The following is an 18,731-nucleotide window of genomic DNA, read 5'->3' as shown; positions in this document are numbered from 1 at the left end:
TATATGATGAGCATAAAGAAAAAAAGAAAACAGAAGGAAATTGACTTTTGACGACCCCCACCGACTTACTTGTAAATATGAACTCTGGATTATCATTTGAAATTGATTTTGCCACTCTAATTTTAATCATTGATATTTTACTTTTAATGTTGATCATGTAAAAAAATAAAATTAAAAGAGGAATGTCATTGGCTAAAAATATAGTGCCAAAATCATATCCCTTATTATCATGGGTATTTTCGATAGTGACTAAGTTTCGAACAAAATTTGTTGTAATCAAAGTATCAGGTGTTTTTCTGTAGTGAATTTATGCTGTGTTTAGATGAGTTTTTGAGAATTTTTTTTATGAGAGCAATGATTGAAAGTAGAAGTAATGAGTGGAGAGAAATAGATAGATAAATGAGAATAATGATTGCAAATAAGGGTAATGAGTAGAGAGTAATGATCGAAAGTAAGGATAATAAGTATTCTTTGAGCTGAATTTTTTTTTCCAAAAAGGAATCCAAACGTAGCTAAGTCGTAGTTGAATATGTGAGTGAATAAATTGTTGAGAAAGAAGTTATTAATTTGTATGAATAATAAGTTAAAATGTCAAAATTTATTAATTAATGTGAACGAGATGGTAAAAACGTTACCATCACCTATGTTTTTACCTCAAATTCTTCGTGGAAACACCCCTAATACTACTTGAATTGTGTAAAATTTTAAGTAATAGAGGAGAAATTTTGAAGTGCATATTTAAGAATGTGATGTGCAAAAAAAAATTTCAAAACAAAAAGGGCAATGATTTTTGTATTCCATCTTTTTATAAAGTACTCTAAAATTTGTCTTTTGATGCTTGAATAAAGTTACACACAACTTGAGCGTTAAAAATGAAAAAACAAAGGAAAGTGATTTTTGACCTTGTATTATTGTAAATGAACACAAAATTTTGTCTTTTAAATACTACTTGAACTATGTAAAATTATTAGTATTTTTTATTTGGTACTTCGGAAATTATTGTGTAAAATCTTTAAGTATTAAATGAGAAATTTTGAAGAACATTCTGAAGAATGTGTAGTGCAAAATTCATTATCTAGAACTAGATGGGCAATGATTTTTGCACTCCATCTTTTATAATGCACTCCAAAATTTGTCTTTTGGTACTTCATTAGAGTTACACACAACTCAAGCACTAAAAATAAATTTTAGACTACATTTACAAGAAAGTGAGTAAAATCACTAAATTATAACCCACCATTTTTAGAGGTATAACCGAGTGTATTCATTGCTATAAATCTAACCCCAGCTCTGTGGGGTAGTGGATTTGGTGGGCGAGGTATCCCTTTATGAAATAGCCATGTGATAAATTTAACAGTGGTAAAAGAAATAAATTAATTATTCATTCTGTTTCGAGCCTGTAATTTTGAAGGTATCCATGATATCATTGAGGCCTTCGTTCCCTAATCAATGCTTCCAGCCCACAGGCCTACTACGGCCACCCCCACCCCAACAATACGGGGTCATTCCGCTAAAAAAGTCATTTGCCTAATTTTTTTATTTTTATTTAAATTTTTTTTACATTTGTTGATTTTTCGTCGATTTTTTTGAGAATTATTGCTTCATTACGACGAGAGAAATCTAAAAAGTAAAAAAATATACAACCGAAATCCTTTTTTTTTGAATAAAGACGAAAATAAGCCAATTTTTTTCATCTTTATTCAAAAAAAAATTGGATTTCGATTGTAATTTTTTAATTTTTAGATTCCTCTCATCATGACGAAATAATAATTCTCAAAAATTTGACGGAAAACTAACAAAATGCAAATAATAATAATAATAATAAGGACAAAAAAAAGAAAAGCCAAATGGCTTTTTTAGCCGAAGGACCCCTAACAATTGCATCATGCTCCTCCCAAAGGACACCATCTATCGACGATCAGATGTTGAAAGGCATGGCCAAGCTGGGAGCCGATTCCTAGTTACTTCACTCCCAGTCTCAATCTATCGCCAAGTTAGAGTCGACTCAAGTGGGTCAGATAGCTAATGCTCTTAACTATCGTGAAGAGGGTAGATTACCGAGTCAGCCAGTGGCTAACCACGAGGGCTCCACAATGTTGATGATTCGCAAGTTCACGAGCAAGCAAAGGTTGTTGTCAATTGCAGGAATCAAACCGGCAATTTGTTTTTATTCTAATCCCAGAATTCTTTACTTTCTTCAAGCCAGCTAAAGCTATAAACACATATACGGATCATAATACCCCAGAAACTGAATGCCCTTCTCCAAACAAAACTCATTTCCCATTTACTTTCTGTTTCCCTTACACAGGTTCAAAGCATAGCCCAAGTAACATAGAAGAAATTGTGAGAATGGATGAAAACAGAAGAGTGAGGAAATCTGTAAGTAGGAGTTAAATCAATTCCCTTTAATTGATCAAAACAACGTGGCCTTTTGCACAAAGTCAACGTAGCTATTCCTCAAGACAAAAACAGGTAACATTCACGATTTGCACAATCGACAAAGAATGAACTTTTGAAAACTCACTGCGAGAGAATCCACCTATACCAAAGAATAAAAGAAACAAAGAATGAACTTTTGAAAACTCACTGCGAGAATCCACCTATACCAAAGAATAAAAGAATACACGCAAAAATGACCAGAAACAGTATTTCTACAGTAAGCTATGGTTCCCTTGTTGTGAATTTGCATTCTGCGGATAGCTAAACGGATCTCCGAATGGATTAGAAGGACCTGGGTATTGAATCTGCTGCTGGGGGTATTGAGGTAAATATAGAGGCTGCGGCGTCGTCATCATGTTTTGTTGATATTGTTGTTGTTGTTGTTGTTGATGATGTTGCTGCTGCTGAGCCATCATGGCCATCTGAACATTGGTCGGCGGTGCTATGTTGTTTGACATTACAAAAGGGTCGTGTTGATCAAATGGATTATGTGGAGTCATTTCAAGTCCGTATCCTGTATTATATCCCGCATTCTGCAGCTGTATTTGTCTTCTGGAAGCGTCATCTTCATACAAGCTGTCGAGTAATAGCTTGTCGAACCCCCCAGCCTTGAAAAAATCCAACTAGTATAAATTAGTAGCCGTTCCAAGCAGGAACAAATCCAGGTTTTCTAGAAAGTGGGGTCATATACCTAGAGTGGCATTTGGCAATGATAAAAGGGCAAGGTTTACGCATTTAGGGGTCTTTGGTCAATTTTTCTAACATCCATGGGTGAAATGCGAATAAATTTAGACCTATAGTAAGCGATTTTACTAACTGAGAGAGGTCACTTGACAGTAGACGCCAAGCCCACCCCCTGCATTTGGTTAAAATGTCCATATGATTACTCCATATGGATAATTCTATACAAGCCATTTTGTTTTGGTATAAGACTCCCATATAAAATGATGCTGCCTTTTCTAGTCTCTTATTCTCCAACCAAACCACCGATTGTTGTGGCTCGTAAATTGAAACATTCCAATTTCACGTCATTCTGGATGGATTTTCTGTATGAATATTATGTTGGCATATTGTCTTCCTTTGATGCTCCCTAATAGAACTTAAACTGGCCATAAAGAACATGAATTCAGATCTGCAAATTTTTGTTTAAGATCATCTCCTCAGTCATTAAAACAATATAAGCATCATAATATGCACCGAGTTAAACCCGAAAGACAGAACTGATGACAACTAGACGTTGTGACTTGACCAATGAATTCAACCACAAGAGTTCCATTTCGGAGCTAAATCAGTATTGCTCACAGCCAAGTATAGTAAGTTTTAAGTCTATATCAATAATTTGGGTAAGTAATATTTCCACCACCACTAGTATTAGTGTTTCGTCGACAGTTACGGCCCTCTCTGGGAAAATAGAGCAATAGAAGTGTACTAATTTTCCAGTGGAGCACGTAAAACAAACCAGTTTGCTTTCCACCACGTGGCCGCTGTTGTTGCTAGGTGTGGTGACCAAAGCTAGCTCCCATCCTGAAGTTTTTCCGATTTCAGTTAACGCCCGACTGTTTGATAGAGGATCAGCACCTGAATGATATCCAACTTATAAGAAATATTTCTCTTTGTTCCATGAACAATAACTACAATCAATCAGATAGTCAATAAAGAAGAATCTCTCAATAGGTGATATTCATGAAAAACAAGTGATCGACTTCATTTAGCGGTGGTGAGGGAGAGACGGACCACAGGAGTGCATCAACTTCTGTACAAGTGCAAGGTCTACGGAGGAGATCTTCTTCTAACGATGTCCTGACTATTATACTATTATAGCAAAGCAGAATCAAACAGACAAGGATATTTACTCAAAATCTGGTGAACAATTGAGCAGAGACACTTCACGACATGTGAAAACCATTTTAGTTGGCATAGCAGTGTCCTACACGTGTCAAAGAAAAACACATCTTGGATTCAAGGATACCAGTCGAAAATGCATCACTTTGTGGGTCTTACTCTTTTAGTACCGACTTTCCAATCAGACAAGTTAGGGGTGGCTTGACGCACGTTTCCCATGTCCAGACATATCCTTGGACATGTTAGGGACTATGCGAGTTGTATCTTCCCCATATTCACATTTGAGTTTTACACTAAGTTGTAGACTCGTGGTTTTTTTTTTCATCAGCAGAGACTCATACTAAGTTGATAAGATTAGGGAGTTTGTGTGTATCTCCCGTTTATTACATTACTCTCTAACCAAAAATCATTCTCTCCATGCCTAAGTAGCATAGGCAGACATGCTGGCACACCCATCTTTAAAATAGAGGACGCGACACCTGAGGTACGGTTAAGGACAATGTGCATGTTTAAGAGGGTTCAATTGAAGGTTCAACTATGCTTTTGCATGAAAAGTAATAACAAATAAGACCACAGGGTCAAAGTTTGAAATTAAGTATATGTTGAGGAAAGAACTCACTTCTTACAGCTAGGTTCAAAAAAATGTCATATGTACAAGTTATACTCATTGCAAGAAATTTGTTTTCATGCACCAAAAAAAGGTTCATCATGTAGATCCTAAAAAGTGAGGAGAAGTAATGGTGATTTGCATACCAGGTGGAAGTATAGCAAGAGCCAGTGCATTGCTCTCTTCTAATTCAACAGCTTCTGGGTTTACTTCGTATAAACCCTGCACTCCAAATGTGTGAAAACGATATTCATATCAGAAGAAATAATCAAACCCCCACCCCCACTAAGGAGATCCAAAAACAGTTTTGAAATCAGTTACCAAAAGATCGCCAGTTTCTTCGGCGGATGTCGATGGTGGAACTTCCTCCTCCTTCTCCTCCTTTGGCTCAGGTTCCTCTTGGGTATCTACCAGTGGTTCTTTGTCTTCTACTTCTTCAACCTGTTTTTCAACATCCTCAGGGGCAGGTTCTGCAGCCTCCTCTGGTTCTTGACTAGTCTCTCGATACTCCTATTGTGAAACTAATGGAATCAACGCAAACTCTTGATTGGTATAAAATATAAACCATGTCAATAAATTCTGGGTCATCTATTTCAGCTGTGAATTTTGCAGTAGTACAAATAATTCTACTTGAAAGGTACCCAACTGCATTTGAGGAAATTCATTATGTGATGAAGTACATGTTACAGAAACTTGACAGAAAAGCAGGGCGGCGGGTAATTTGGACATGGTATCAGTCTAGTTTCCTTTTCTGTCATATCTTCCCTTCATTAAATGTCCAGGGCCTCAGGTCCACTTGTAACATGGTAATATAGAATCTATAGAAAAAAAGATCATTACTAAGTCATGTTACAGAATTTCAGCCATTAGTTTACAAGTATTGGGTTAACAGGAAAGCACCATTGTTTTCATTCTCCTTTTTCTACAAAAAAGAAAAGAAAAGGAAACAGCAGCGCATTTTGAGCACATATACCCAAGCAATGGCATGCTCAATTTCCTAGATCTGATAAGTATCTCATTTTGACAGAAGTCTCAGAGCTGAATAATCTGCTACGTAAAATGAAGTGAAGGGAAAAAAAAGAAACGATGCCTTGGTAATTAAAAATGCCTGCTCAAACCATTATGGTCAAATTAAAGAAAACTCCAATGATCATTTTAAATATGCTAATTAAACCACACTATCAATTCTTTTGTCCTTAGGGCAATGGAAATTCCTAGGCTGCTCAAATGATCCAGTAGAAATTGAGTTACGTGAGAGAGAATATACAGCAGAACTGATTTCCAAACAACAATAAGAAATGAATGTGTCCCCTTTGAGAAATTTTGCAAGAAATAGCGGAGTTCAAAGTTTTTGTTGAAGGCATAGTAAATGAGGAAGTTTTGCTATGGAAACTTGAGAAGGAAGTGTACCATAAATAAGATATGAAAGTTGAAACCAAAAACAGGGAATGATGCAAATTAACAACTATAAAAAAGGAAGGTGAATGATCGTATGCAGATAAAAAGAACTTGTGCAACCTAGACACTACTTGTTCTTGTGTTGGAGACTTCCTCTGTAGCTCTCGAACTTTGCACCTAATTTCCAAAACTACACGATAATACATATTCATTCAAGATCCTAATAAATGTACTAAGATCATTAAGTAATGCACTCGATAATTTCTTTACTGCTTTTTTTAACAGACTTTACCACCTCCTAAGAAGCACGTGTATGAGTATTGTATGTCGATATGGCGAAACCTAACAAATGTAGGGTGCGGGTATATATGGCTGGAGTACGATTTTAAGAAATGTATTTTTGTAGTTAAGAGCTATGTATTATACGTAATGATTACCTTCAAATAAAGGAAATAGCTAAAAGACTTGGTGCTTAAGAATCTAACATCGAATAACAGTCGAACGGCAAACTTAAGATACAAAACAAGAATCTTTTGAAAATGCCATTATGCTAAAGAACCTATGGATCGAAAATCTTTATTCTACCATCATACTAAGAATATAGAATAAATAAGTCTTATCAACTTAGCTTCGTCTCTGTGATTATCAGTACAGCTTGATATTTACTGGGATATACTTATGGGGTACGACAAAACTCAAAAGCCACGATGAAAATTTTCATACATTTTTCTAGCACCTGGTATGTAGTTAGACGTACCGCTTCCCAGTGAATTACATGTATGAATACGACAGGGTTTTAGAAGTGCCCATGTTTCATAGATCACCTCATTACCTCAAGAAAACAATAAACAAATGGTTCAACAAATAATATCACTTGTTAAGGAGACAAATGAACATAATGTACTCTTGCTCTATGCAGTATCTAGAGCAACCTCAATTCACAACTTCATGTTAAGTCACATTAGAGGTGAAGGGCGGTACATGTTTTAACGCTAGACATTGAAGAATACTGGGTGCTAAAAAATTCTCATGGTTATGGACCTATGTGCTCTACATCAGTATAAGATGTATAGAAACTTCCAACAATCTCCTATCTCAAACAGGAAACTAGTTTTCCCCGATAATACGTCGCCAAAGTTGATTTATAAAGCTGGTTGTCCTTAACAGGAACTATTAGGCTTTTTGGATGCTGGACTTGTTGAAGTACTTATGGGGGAAAAGGAAAATGTCAGAATATAATGAAGAAAAGAAGATAAATTTTGTTAGATGATGGATCTATTTGTATCTAGTGTAATTATGTGCCTTATCATGTAATTAGTTTAAGTTTCTAGGACCGTAGTGCAATTATTATACAGCTTGTATATATATATTTACGTCGAATGAAATTAACTCTAATGGGTTTTCTCCCTATTACGATTACCCTAAAACTGGACATGGTATTAGAGCGATAGATCCTAGCAATCTACGACGTCCTTCTCGTTGCTGCGTGAATAGTATTGCGTGAACAGTACTTCGCGTGAACAGTGCTTCGTGAACAGTGCTTCGATCAGTCGGGGCTTGCCATCGCCGTCGATCACAATCACGATTGTCGATCTGTTCTTTTTTTTTTTGTTTGCTGCCGTTGCTGTTGTTTGTTGTCGTCGATCAGATCTACTGCTGTCGCCGTCATTTCTTCTCATCGATCAGATCTGTTTTTTCTTCTCTCACAAAGTTTTAGCACTGTTTCATTCAAATCCGAATGTATTCAGTTGATTTTTTTGAGGTTCTAGGGCTATTGAAACCTTTATTTATTGTTTTTGGAGTTCTAAAGCTGCTGAGAACATTGTTTATTGTTTATTTGGCATTATTGTTCTACTTTCAAGATGTCAGAAGAGAAAAAATAGGCTTCCGCTAGTGGCAAGGATGAGTTGAGTCGTGTAGGGACTCTGGATAACTTTTCACTGGATATTTGTCCCATCAAACTGGATGGCACACATTATTTACTTTGGTCTCATACTTTTACATTAGTTATTGAAGCTAAAGGGATGTCTGAGTTCATTGAAGGCCCTGTTACTGAGCCCACTACTGATGATGAACTCAAGACGTTTAAGTCTCATCGATCTTTAGCCATGACTTAGTTGTTTAATTCTATGAAGGCTGATATTCGTAGTCATTTCTTACTTCTTAACACTCCATATCAGATTTGCACTATTGCCAAACAAACTTATTCTCAGCAGGGCAATGATGCTCAGTGTTTTGAGTTGCGAAAGCGACTTTGTACTATGGATCAACACAATCGATCTGTTGCTGTTTACTTTGCTGATCTCAGTGGGGCTTGGCAAGAATTTGATTATTATCAGGGGTTTCAGGCAGTCTGCTCCGTTAATGCTGGTGCTTGGTTAAAAAGAATAGAGAAAGAGCGTGTGTATGACTTTCTTGCTGGTCTTGATGTGGAGTATGATCCAATTAGAGTGCAGGTGTTGGGTCGTGTTCCATTTCCATCTTTGGGAGAGGCCTATGTCATTGTTCAGCAGGAGGAAAGCAGAAGGGGTGCTATGTTACAAGCTCCTACTTCTGATCGTTCTGCCTTGGTTGCTATTCCGCAGGGACAGTTTGGGTTTGGCAGTGGAAAGTCTCAGTCTGGTACTACCAGTGGGACCATAGACCGTATGTCAGTGTGATTATTGCCACAACACTGGACATACCAAGGATTTCTGTTGGAAATTACATGGTCGTCCTTTTCATGGGCGAGGCAGTGGACGTGGAGGTCGAGGTCGAGGTCGTGGTCCCGGGCGTTCTCAGGCTCAGGCACATATTTCAGAGTTTGCTACCTTGTCTGATTCTGGGTTCAGTACAGGAGTTCATTCACCTTCTGATTCTGTTGGCGGTTTCTCTCAGGGGGAGATGCAAGCTCTCAGGCGTCTTATGGCCCGGGCTGATTGTTCCTCTACTATAGTTCCTACTTCCACAGCAGCTCCTACTGCATCCTATATTGCTCATTTAGGTATTCCAGCTAGTGCATTTACTACCTCCACCGGTATTCCTTGGATTATCAATTCTAGTGCTTCAGATCATATGACAGGTTGTTCCTCTGTTTTTGATTCCTATTCTACTTGTTCTGGTAAGGATAAAGTTCGAATTGCCAATGGGTCGTTCTCTGCTATTTCAAGGAAAAGTTCCGTTCGCTATTCTTCTTCTATCTCTCTCTTCAGTCCTCTATATTCCAAACTTTGCCACTAACCTTTTTTCAGTTAGTGATTTTACCCATTCTACAAACTATTCTGTGACATTTTTTCCTACTCACTGTGTCTTTCAGGAACTGGAAACGGGGAAGGTGTTTGACAGTGGTAAAGCACAAGGTGGTATCTATTATCTGGAGCATGCACCTCATCCATCTCAGCCATCTTTTATCATGTGGACAAGCTCTACAGGCAGATATGAGTTCCACTTCCACTCTTTCTTTGTTACATCGGTAGCACCGTAGATTGTGTCATCCCTCTTTTAGGATACTAGAGAAACTCTTTCCTATTTTAGTTAAACATTGTCCTAGGAATCAGTTTTTTTGTGAAGCCTGTGAGTTTGGGAAACATAAACACTCTTTTTATACACCTATTAATAAACGAAGTGATTCTCCATTTATGGTTATCCATTCTAATGTTTGGGGTCCTTCTCCTGTTACTTCTTTAAAGGGTTATCGATGGTTTGTTACTTTTATTGATTGTTATTCTCATGCCACATAAGTGTACTTACTCCAGTCAAAAAATGAAGTATTTTCCTGTTTCAAATATTTTCATAAGATGATGTGCACTCAGTTTGATACACATATCAAAATTCTTCGAAGTGATAATGGGACTGAGTATATTGATAAGATTTTTCGGACATATCTAGATGATAATGGTATTATTTTTCAGACGACTTGCGTTGACACTCCACAACAAAATGGAGTCGCTGAACGTAAAAATCGTCATCTTGCTGAGGTCGCTCGATCCCTTTTGTTCACTATGAATGTTCTCAAATACTTATGGGGAGAAGCTATTTTAACTGTCGCGTATCTTATCAACCGTATGCCATCCAGTGTCCTTAATTTTAAAACACCCATTGAGTGCCTGCCAAGCAGTTGTCGGGTTACGACCCTTCCACCTAGGGTGTTTGGTTGTTTTGTTCATGCCCCCAAACCTTCTGGGGGTAAGCTAGGACATAAAGCCCATAAGTGTATTTTTGTTGGGTACTCTCCTACCCAGAAAGGCTATAAGTGTTATAATCCTTATTCAAGGAAGATGTTTGTCTCTATGGATGTTACTTTTTGGGAAACATAAGTTTTTTATTCTCCCTCCAAACCATCTCTTCAGGGGGAGCGTCAATAGGAAGAAGAGATGTTTACCTTTTATAATCATAGTAAGGAGGATAAATTTTTCTATGATCATAGTGAGGGGGAGAAGGAAAACACTGGAGAGGAACAAGTATCTGTTGAAATGGAAACACATGATATTGGTGGTGACATTGAGGAACAACTATCTGCACGACTGCAGGGAGCTGGCTTACAGAGGTATGCTAGACGGAAAAATGGAAAGTCTTCATGTACGTTACCACCTTGTCAACCACAATCACCCACTCCAATTCCAGATTCCTCAGCTGACTCTTCTGGTAATGATTCTTCTCTTATTGAACCTTCTCCTATGGATCCTGACAATCTTCCTATTGCTATTCGAAAAGGTGTTAGATCTTTTACTCAACATCCTATCTCACAGTTTGTTTCTTATGACCGTTTGTCTCCTTCATACCATGCAGCTGTCTCTTCTCTTTCCTCTATATCTATTCCACAGAATTGACAGGATGCATTCAAGATACCTAAGTGGAAAAGAGCTATGGTAGAAGAGATGATAGCTTTGAAAAAGAATGGCACCTGGGATCTAGTGTCACTTCCAGGAGGGAAAAAACCAGTGAGCTGCAAGTGGGTGTTCACTATTAAGCAAAAGGGTGATGGTACAGTTGAGAAATACAAGGCAAGGCTTGTTGCCAGAGGTTTTACTCAAACTTATGGTATTGACTATGAGGAGACGTTTGCTCCGGTAGCGAAGATGAATTCTGTGCGAGCTCTCCTCTCGTGTGCTGCCCACTTGAATTGGCCTCTTCAACAGTTTGATGTGAAAAATGCATTCCTCCATGGTGATTTAGAGGAGAAAGTTTATATGGATATTCCACCGGGTTTCTCTTCTCTTGCAAGTGAAGGAAAGGTGTGTAGATTGAAGAAGGCACTTTATGGGCTTAAGCAATCACCTAGAGCCTGGTTTGGCAGGTTTTCTAAGGCTATGTTAAGTTTTGGTTACAAGCAGAGCCATGCAGATCGTACGATGTTCATCCGGCGAAGTAATGGTAAGATTGTTGTCCTTATTGTTTATGTTGATGACATAATAATGACAGGCAATGATGTGAGTGAGATTCATAAGCTTAAGTCTCGTCTAGCTCAAGAGTTCGAGATTAAGGATTTGGGATCGTTGAGATACTTCCTTGGAATGAAAGTAGCGAGGTCTGATAGAGGTATCTTTGTTTCCCAACGCAAGTATATACTTGATCTTTTGGAAGAAACAGGTATGTTGGGCAGTAGACCTACAGATTCTCCTATTAAGGCGAATCATCATCTTAGTGGAGATATGGGGGAGTGTACTGATAAGGAGAGGTATCAGCAACTTATGGATCGACTAATATACTTGGCCCACATTCGACCAGATATTACTTATGCAGTAGGTGTTGTTAGTCAGTTTATGCATGATCCTCGTACTTCCCATCTAGATGCAGTTTATCGTATTTTGAGATATCTGAAATCAGCTCCAGGAAAAGGAATTTTGTTCTCTAATCATGGCCATTTGCAATTAGAGGCATTCACTGATACTGACTGGGCTGGTTCTGTGGATGATAGGTGCTCTACTTCTGGCTATTGCACTTTCCTTGTGGGTAATCTGATTACCTGGCGAAGTAAGAAGCAATCAGTAGTCACTAGGTCTAGCGTAGAAGCTGAATATAGAGCTATGGCTCATGGTGTTTGCGAGCTCTTGTGGCTCCAAACTTTGTTACGTGATTTGGGGTGTGCTGACAGTGTTTCGATGAAACTCTACTGCGACAATAAAGCTGCCATTAACATTGCTCATAATCCTATTCAGCATGACAGAACGAAGCACATAGAGATTGATCGACACTTCATCAAGGAAAAGTTGAACGAGGGTTTGATATGTATGCCATTTATGAGATCTGGAGATCAGTTAGCAGATATATTCACAAAAGGGCTGGGTAGCAAGAGTTTTCATCCAATTGTGTTCAAGTTAGGCTTGATTGATATCTTCGCACCAACTTGAGGGGGAGTGTTAGATGATGGATCTATTTGTATCTAGTGTAATTATGTGTCTTATCATGTAATTAGTTTAAGTATCTAGGACCGTATTGCAATTATTATACAGCTTGTATATATATATTTTACGTTGAATGAAATTAACTCTAATGGGTTTTCTCCCTATTACGATTACCCTAAAACTGAACAAATTTATTCATTGGTTTCTCTATCATTCTTGTCTCCTTTGCAAATCCACAATACAAATTAAGCCCAAACGATCCAAACACTCAAAAAGCTAAACAATTCAGTAAGTTAACGTGCAACAATGCAGATGCATCCCTACATATGAAAACATATATACGTGAAGGTATATATGTGCCCCGTGACATAGAAAGAATTTCAAGGGAGTGGGGGCGATATTAAGTTGCAAGAACATCTCAGACATATATTCTTTTGCTTTGGTCAGGATGTATTACAAGCGAAATACAATTTCATGTCACCAAAACCATTTGTAAATAACTCAACCAAATCAACCAATTAGTCTTTTTTTTGAAGAATAAAAAAAAAAATTTATTAATCATTGGAAACAAATTACAAAGGTTAAAAAGACCCAATGCATGCGGCATCAACAACGGGGCAAAGAGCAAACCAAAAAATGGCAACCCCCACACCGACTATCATATGCCAGCATGCCGCTAGGACCCAAAGAGAAAAATCAACCAATAAGTTATAGATGATTGTTACGTATGCACGTATTATGTAATTATGGCAAAGTGAGTGGGGGCACAGGCCCCCATTGTGGATCAACTAAATATGGCACTATATGTATCCACGTCTTAATAATTGAAACATTTCTCTTATGCAGCATTCACAATCAGTCTTGAAGTTCATGAATTAGAATGAACCATCTGCAAACATTTACTCCTTGTAGTGGCCCGAATCCGACGGGACGATGGGCCCAACGGTACGGGCAGCCCATTTCGCTGGGGCTCGCCTAGACCGGGCGCGCATGGGCCGCACGATTGACTCAGTCGTTCCCTGAGACCCACATAGTTCATTCAGTTGGGGAACCCAAAGACCAGGCTGAGTGATTTATGAGCGACCCACGTGGATGACTCAGCAGCTTGCTGGATTGTACATGCTGTCCCGGTGCCACGTTCCAGACACGTGTGTTCGGCCACGTGCACACTGAGTGTCATGCATGACGTCACCTACCTAAAACAGTTATGGGTGACGTCATGGGGCTTGTGCCTAGAAAAGACTTACTTGGGAAGCAAGTACACTTTTCCTATAGGAGCCTACGGAAGAAACCCTAAGGAGGTACGCGATTTCTAGATCTGAGATATACTATACTTTCCTTGACCCTCTTCTCTCCCAGTGTCTAACTTAGGCATCGGAGTGCCCTCTGGCTGAATCCAGCCGGGCGGCGCTAACTAGTTACTTTGCAGACTCACTGGAAGGAGGAGGCTCATTCAGGGATTCGAGCCGTCATTCACCGAGTGAATCAACACCCCACGCTGATTATACCCTTGCACAAGAAAGTAAAGGATGAAATGGATGAATGTTCTCACCAATCTCCTGTTTGAAACAGAACCAGTCTGAGGTGCTTCTTTTATGTACTCTTCCATCGTTGCGAGAAATGAAGGAGGTGGCTGCTCAGTGTAAGAGAAAAATTAGTCATGAAAAGCCATGTCATCAGGAATCGCAAAACCTTTCAGTTTCAAGTATGAAAAAGAAACCTGTCTCAGTGTTGGAAACGTGAAGTTCCTTGCAAGCTCCAGACCTTTGCAAAAGTCATAAAAGTCAGCAAGATTTTCGGCCTACAGAAACAGAAGACAAAGATGAAAGGAAAAGGAAAGAACTAGCTCAGCTTTTTGTCTATACAAAAATGGTTATAGCCGTCTTTGAATCAAATTGCAGCCAAAATAGCATAGTTGTAAACCTGTTGGCCAGCTCTTTTGTAGATGTTAAGAGCTTTAACTGCGTCATGTCTGGACATGTCAAAAAACTGCAACACGATAAAGAAGTTAATGTAAGTGAAGAATTTTTTTTATAAAAGGATAGATGTGAGTGATGTGACAGAAAATGGATACTCTAATAATACCATGTCCACAAGATTGATGATCCCATCATTGATGGCACAGTATATTTTGAAGCTTTCTTTCAGTACCTGCATAGCCAACAGTTTCAATCTTAAAAAGAGTTTCACAAGCTACAAGTGAAGCTATGAAATTTGGAACACTTAGGTCCATCTCAAGAAGTCACAGTGGTCTGCATCAAAAAATGAAGAATGAAACTAAAATTGGCATCACAGGCTCTAATTTATTATGACTTTAAAGAATTAACCTAGGGAGGTCAAATGAAGAATAAACAATGACACCAAAAATTGATGCATGAACTTGCGCTAGGAAAACCGAACATTTGGTAGCACAAAATGGGCACGGTAAAACTAATCCTTCGTGGCCTGGTGTAACTAATTTGTAGCGGCCTTTTGACTCCATATATCAGCAAAATTTTGTCCCAGGGGAGGCATGGGACAACTTAACTCCTCGAATAACTTCATGATCTCAAATGACTAAAATGCCTTCCTCGAACCAACATGGCGCATTGTCTTAGAATGTCAAAAAATTAATACATGCAAGAGATGTAACCGCTGAGATTATATTGGGAGCAAATTAGGTCTCAAACAAAATGGAAAAATAGACTGTGTTATGGTTACAAAACTAACACCTTCACTTGGTGAGCATTATATGGATCAATGAGGGAAAAGCTTTTTCTGCTACACTGTTCACTGTGACATCTATTAAAATCCCCTGTATTAGAAATTTCCTTAATTGCAATGAAGAAACCCATTGAAATCTCATTGGCACACACACACATACATAAATGCAAAATTTTTACTGCATATGCAATAATTCTGGTCTGGTCTTTCCATTTATGCATAAAACTTACGAGGAATAGCCATCCTAGACAAATGCTAAGCTAATTCAATCTCTGGCATAAGAGAACTGATAGCATACCAGAGCCAGGGCATATTGTATAAGATAATTGTGGTAAGCTGCTCCTTCTGGCTGCAAAAACCGAGTAGAATTAAAAAACTTATAATGAGGCTGAAAAACGCTACTAATTAACCAAAAACACGTTTGAAATTCATGAAACCATTACCTGGCAACCCGTTAAGCGAAACAAAAGCTGCTGCAAAGCTGGTAGCTGCTCCAACAACTCTTCGTTACTCAATAGGCGTGTTCTACTATGTGCCTACAAAAAAACAAACTGTAGCTAAGCATATGCTACAATGGCAAGAGAACTAAAGCAAATGTTAGGCTGTGCTTGACTCTTGGGGAAGGGAAAAACCAGTGGCATGGAACAAGAAAGCAAGTGGAAAGGAAATTTAACACTGTAAATGTTTATTTCAGTTTGCTTTCGCAAAAAAGAAGAAGAAAGGAAAGAAGAAAGTATTCCTTTCCTTAAGTTTCAAGTCCTAATTGAAATGGGAAGCACACCTTGCTTGCTCCCGGTGAGGTTTTCGTCAACTTCTCTGACTCAATATCGTATTTCAAAATCCTAAAACATTCAAGCCGTTCCTCTAAAAAGAGTGCATATGTCCGCACCCATGCAGAGCAATCCCATGCTGCATGATAAAATGACAGTTAGAAAAAACAAAAAAATGTCATCTGATTTTACAAAGTAGAAATGCAGTCTTGTTTGAAATGTGTCCAAAATCATTAACATTTTCCTTCACTGAAATAAGAAGCAAGAGAATTGTATAATTGAATATTTAAGTGGAAACAACCTACCGAGAGGGCTTGAGTCATCCTTGAAGTTGGAGATTTGGAGAATATGCCCTCTGTACGAGTAGTTTAGTAACTCCTCTCTGAAGGTAGGATCACCTTCTCTCAACGTTCTATGAAGAACTATCAAAGTCTTTATGGCAACCTGTGGGAAAAAGCACAGAAAAATGAAAGGGATTGAAGACATAAATTACAGATAAAAATGAAATTAATTTAAAGCATAATACATTATAGAAAACGAAGTTGTTAGGGTGAGGTGTTTAAGTTTTCAAATGCTTCATACAGATCTAGGCATTGATTTTGTAACAAGTAAAAGTGCAAGTCAAGATAAGTAAATTGATGAATCAGAACAAGGTTGATAAATAAGGAGAGAAGGGTTTACAATCCAACTGCGCGTCTTTGCCAATCTCCGAGCAAGTGCATGGATGCAGTAGGCAACATCTGCTCGTGGACGTACCGCGGACGTTGCAGAATAAATCTCTATAAAGAAAGAGCACAACAAAAATGAGATTGCAGAAACAGAAATACACACACGCATGCACAGAGACAGAAAGAGAATAAGTGTATTCAACTCAAGGCTAGTAGAAAGACGCATGTTCGTTCATATACAAACCAAACTAGCCTTTGTGGCACACACGATGCATGTGCAAGTGACGAGGAAGAAAAAACATACCGAAAGCAATAGCACAACTGACTGTTTCAATTACAATCTTATTGACATTGGGTCAAAATACGGGCAAATCGGAAAAGGTAAGCATTAGCCGGCTTCAAAACCGTCGTTCACACCAAGTGGGCATTCTCTTTATACCAGTACTCAGGTATCAACCAAAATTGATATAAAAAATGACAGGAAGTACACTAATAAGCCATCAATATTTGACAGAACAAAATTACCACAAAAAAGAGAGGATAGAAAACACAAATGAATACATCTTCCAATTGAATCCCCAAAAAGATTCAAATAAGTAGGGCATGTTAGGTGGTTCATGCATGGATCAACAAACTTTACCAATTTCATTCAAAAGGCATAATCAATAATCTGTACAAATATTCAAAGCCAATTACAAGAAGAAAAAAAGAAGGGATTATAGAGGTAAGGTATATACTCACTTACAACATGGCGTTCCTTTGGAGGAAGGTCTACATGATTGGTGGCTTTGACAATCGCAATGTCCAAATCCTACCCATTTGAAATCAACCCAAATCAAAACGATACCCAACATTGCAACAATTCAAAGATCAACAAAAGGAGATGAATTCCATTAAAAATTTGCCATTGATTTCTGAGGGATGGCAATGTGTGAATGCATTCGTATTTTTTTTGTTGTATTTGCATTGTATGTACAAACCTTGTATTCGCTATTGACCTTTGCAAGGCCAACCTTGGTGGAGTCCTTGAGGGCGCCATAAGCTTTTCTGAAGCTTGTGAACGTACCCATTTCGCCTCAAAGGCTAAGCGGTGAAATGGGAAGTCCCTTCTGTTTAGAGAGAGAGAGAGAGAGAGAGAGAGAGAGAGATGTTGTGTTCTTCTCTCTGGTTGTGTTCTTCCAACAACAAAAAATGCCAACGACTCTCTCTCTCTCTCTCTCTCTCGGTTGGTTGTTTAGCAGTTGTGGGAGGGTAGCCAATCATGAGATCCAACTGGACAGAAAGTTACATATTTGCAATTTCAAAGAATGAGCATACGTATTTAAAAATTACTGTGCGACACACACTATTGCAGTGCAGGAAATTTATCCATGTAAAAGTTTGGAAATATTTGCATATTTTGTGTGGGGGTGTTCCGGTTTCCGGAAAAAGTATTTTTTTAAAAAAAATACGTATAATTGTAAATTCAAAAATTATGTATTTACGCATATAATTTTTCTACTATATGGATTCTTTTTTATAGATCTTATTAAGATATTTTATACGGTATAAAAAAATTAAAAAATTATTTTTTATTTTTATTATATTTGAGTTTAAAATTAAAAATAATAATTTTTAAAAAAAGAAGGTAAACCGAAACGGGGCCTAAGTAGACCTCCTATCGATTTGATACATATATTTACACTATGAGGTATAATTTCCTAAAACTACTAAAAATACTAGTAAAAGTTTTGTTAATATTTTTTTGAAGGAAAAAGCTTCTTCAGTAATGAAAAAAACAGTCAAAGTGCTAAAATTTTTGCTATATGTGTTATATGTATGTTGAAAAACTAAAAATAAAATTTGGAGTATGTCTTTAAAAAAAAAAGTGGAGTGCGAGATTCAAGAGTAGTTTTTCAAATTGGCTAAAAATTGGCTAAAAGTACTAAAAGTGCTTTTTTCCTTCACAAAGGAACAGAAATGATATTGGTACCGACGGGGT

The 18,731-nt window shown here is 37.8% G+C and overlaps 1 protein-coding gene across 1 annotated transcript; it reads right to left on the bottom strand.

Moving 5' to 3' along the window:
* Positions 1-2,387: 2,387 nt before the first annotated feature.
* On the bottom strand, positions 2,388-17,953 carry LOC131306888 (putative clathrin assembly protein At5g57200). The gene is made up of 15 exons (XM_058333320.1): positions 17,731-17,953; positions 17,492-17,561; positions 16,764-16,861; positions 16,388-16,526; positions 16,094-16,221; positions 15,756-15,848; positions 15,611-15,661; positions 14,695-14,760; positions 14,533-14,598; positions 14,330-14,410; positions 14,162-14,242; positions 5,210-5,398; positions 5,035-5,110; positions 3,899-4,017; positions 2,388-3,047 (listed from the first exon to the last, which is right to left on the bottom strand). The coding sequence occupies exons 1-15, from the start codon at positions 17,818-17,820 to the stop codon at positions 2,652-2,654; spliced, it is 1,743 nt and encodes a 580-aa protein (XP_058189303.1). The 5' UTR covers positions 17,821-17,953; the 3' UTR covers positions 2,388-2,651.
* Between the last annotated feature and the right edge of the window lie 778 nt (positions 17,954-18,731).

This window comes from Rhododendron vialii, chromosome 1a, assembly GCF_030253575.1.
Source record: "Rhododendron vialii isolate Sample 1 chromosome 1a, ASM3025357v1".
NCBI classification, from domain to species: domain Eukaryota; kingdom Viridiplantae; phylum Streptophyta; class Magnoliopsida; order Ericales; family Ericaceae; genus Rhododendron; species Rhododendron vialii.
This window is presented reverse-complemented; position numbering and strand designations above follow the sequence as displayed.

What these genes read in the sequence shown, in the direction of transcription:
- LOC131306888 (XM_058333320.1), bottom strand. Translation starts at nt 17,820, where the DNA reads ATGGGTACGTTCACAAGCTTCAGAAAAGCTTATGGCGCCCTCAAGGAC. An exon ending in TCTTGCTATACTTCCACCTG is followed by an intron (nt 4,018 to 5,034) that starts GTATGCAAATCA and finishes GATATCATTCAG; the next exon opens with GTGCTGATCCTCTATCAAAC. An exon ending in ACGTGGTGGAAAGCAAACTG is followed by an intron (nt 3,048 to 3,898) that starts GTTTGTTTTACG and finishes GATTTTTTCAAG; the next exon opens with GCTGGGGGGTTCGACAAGCT.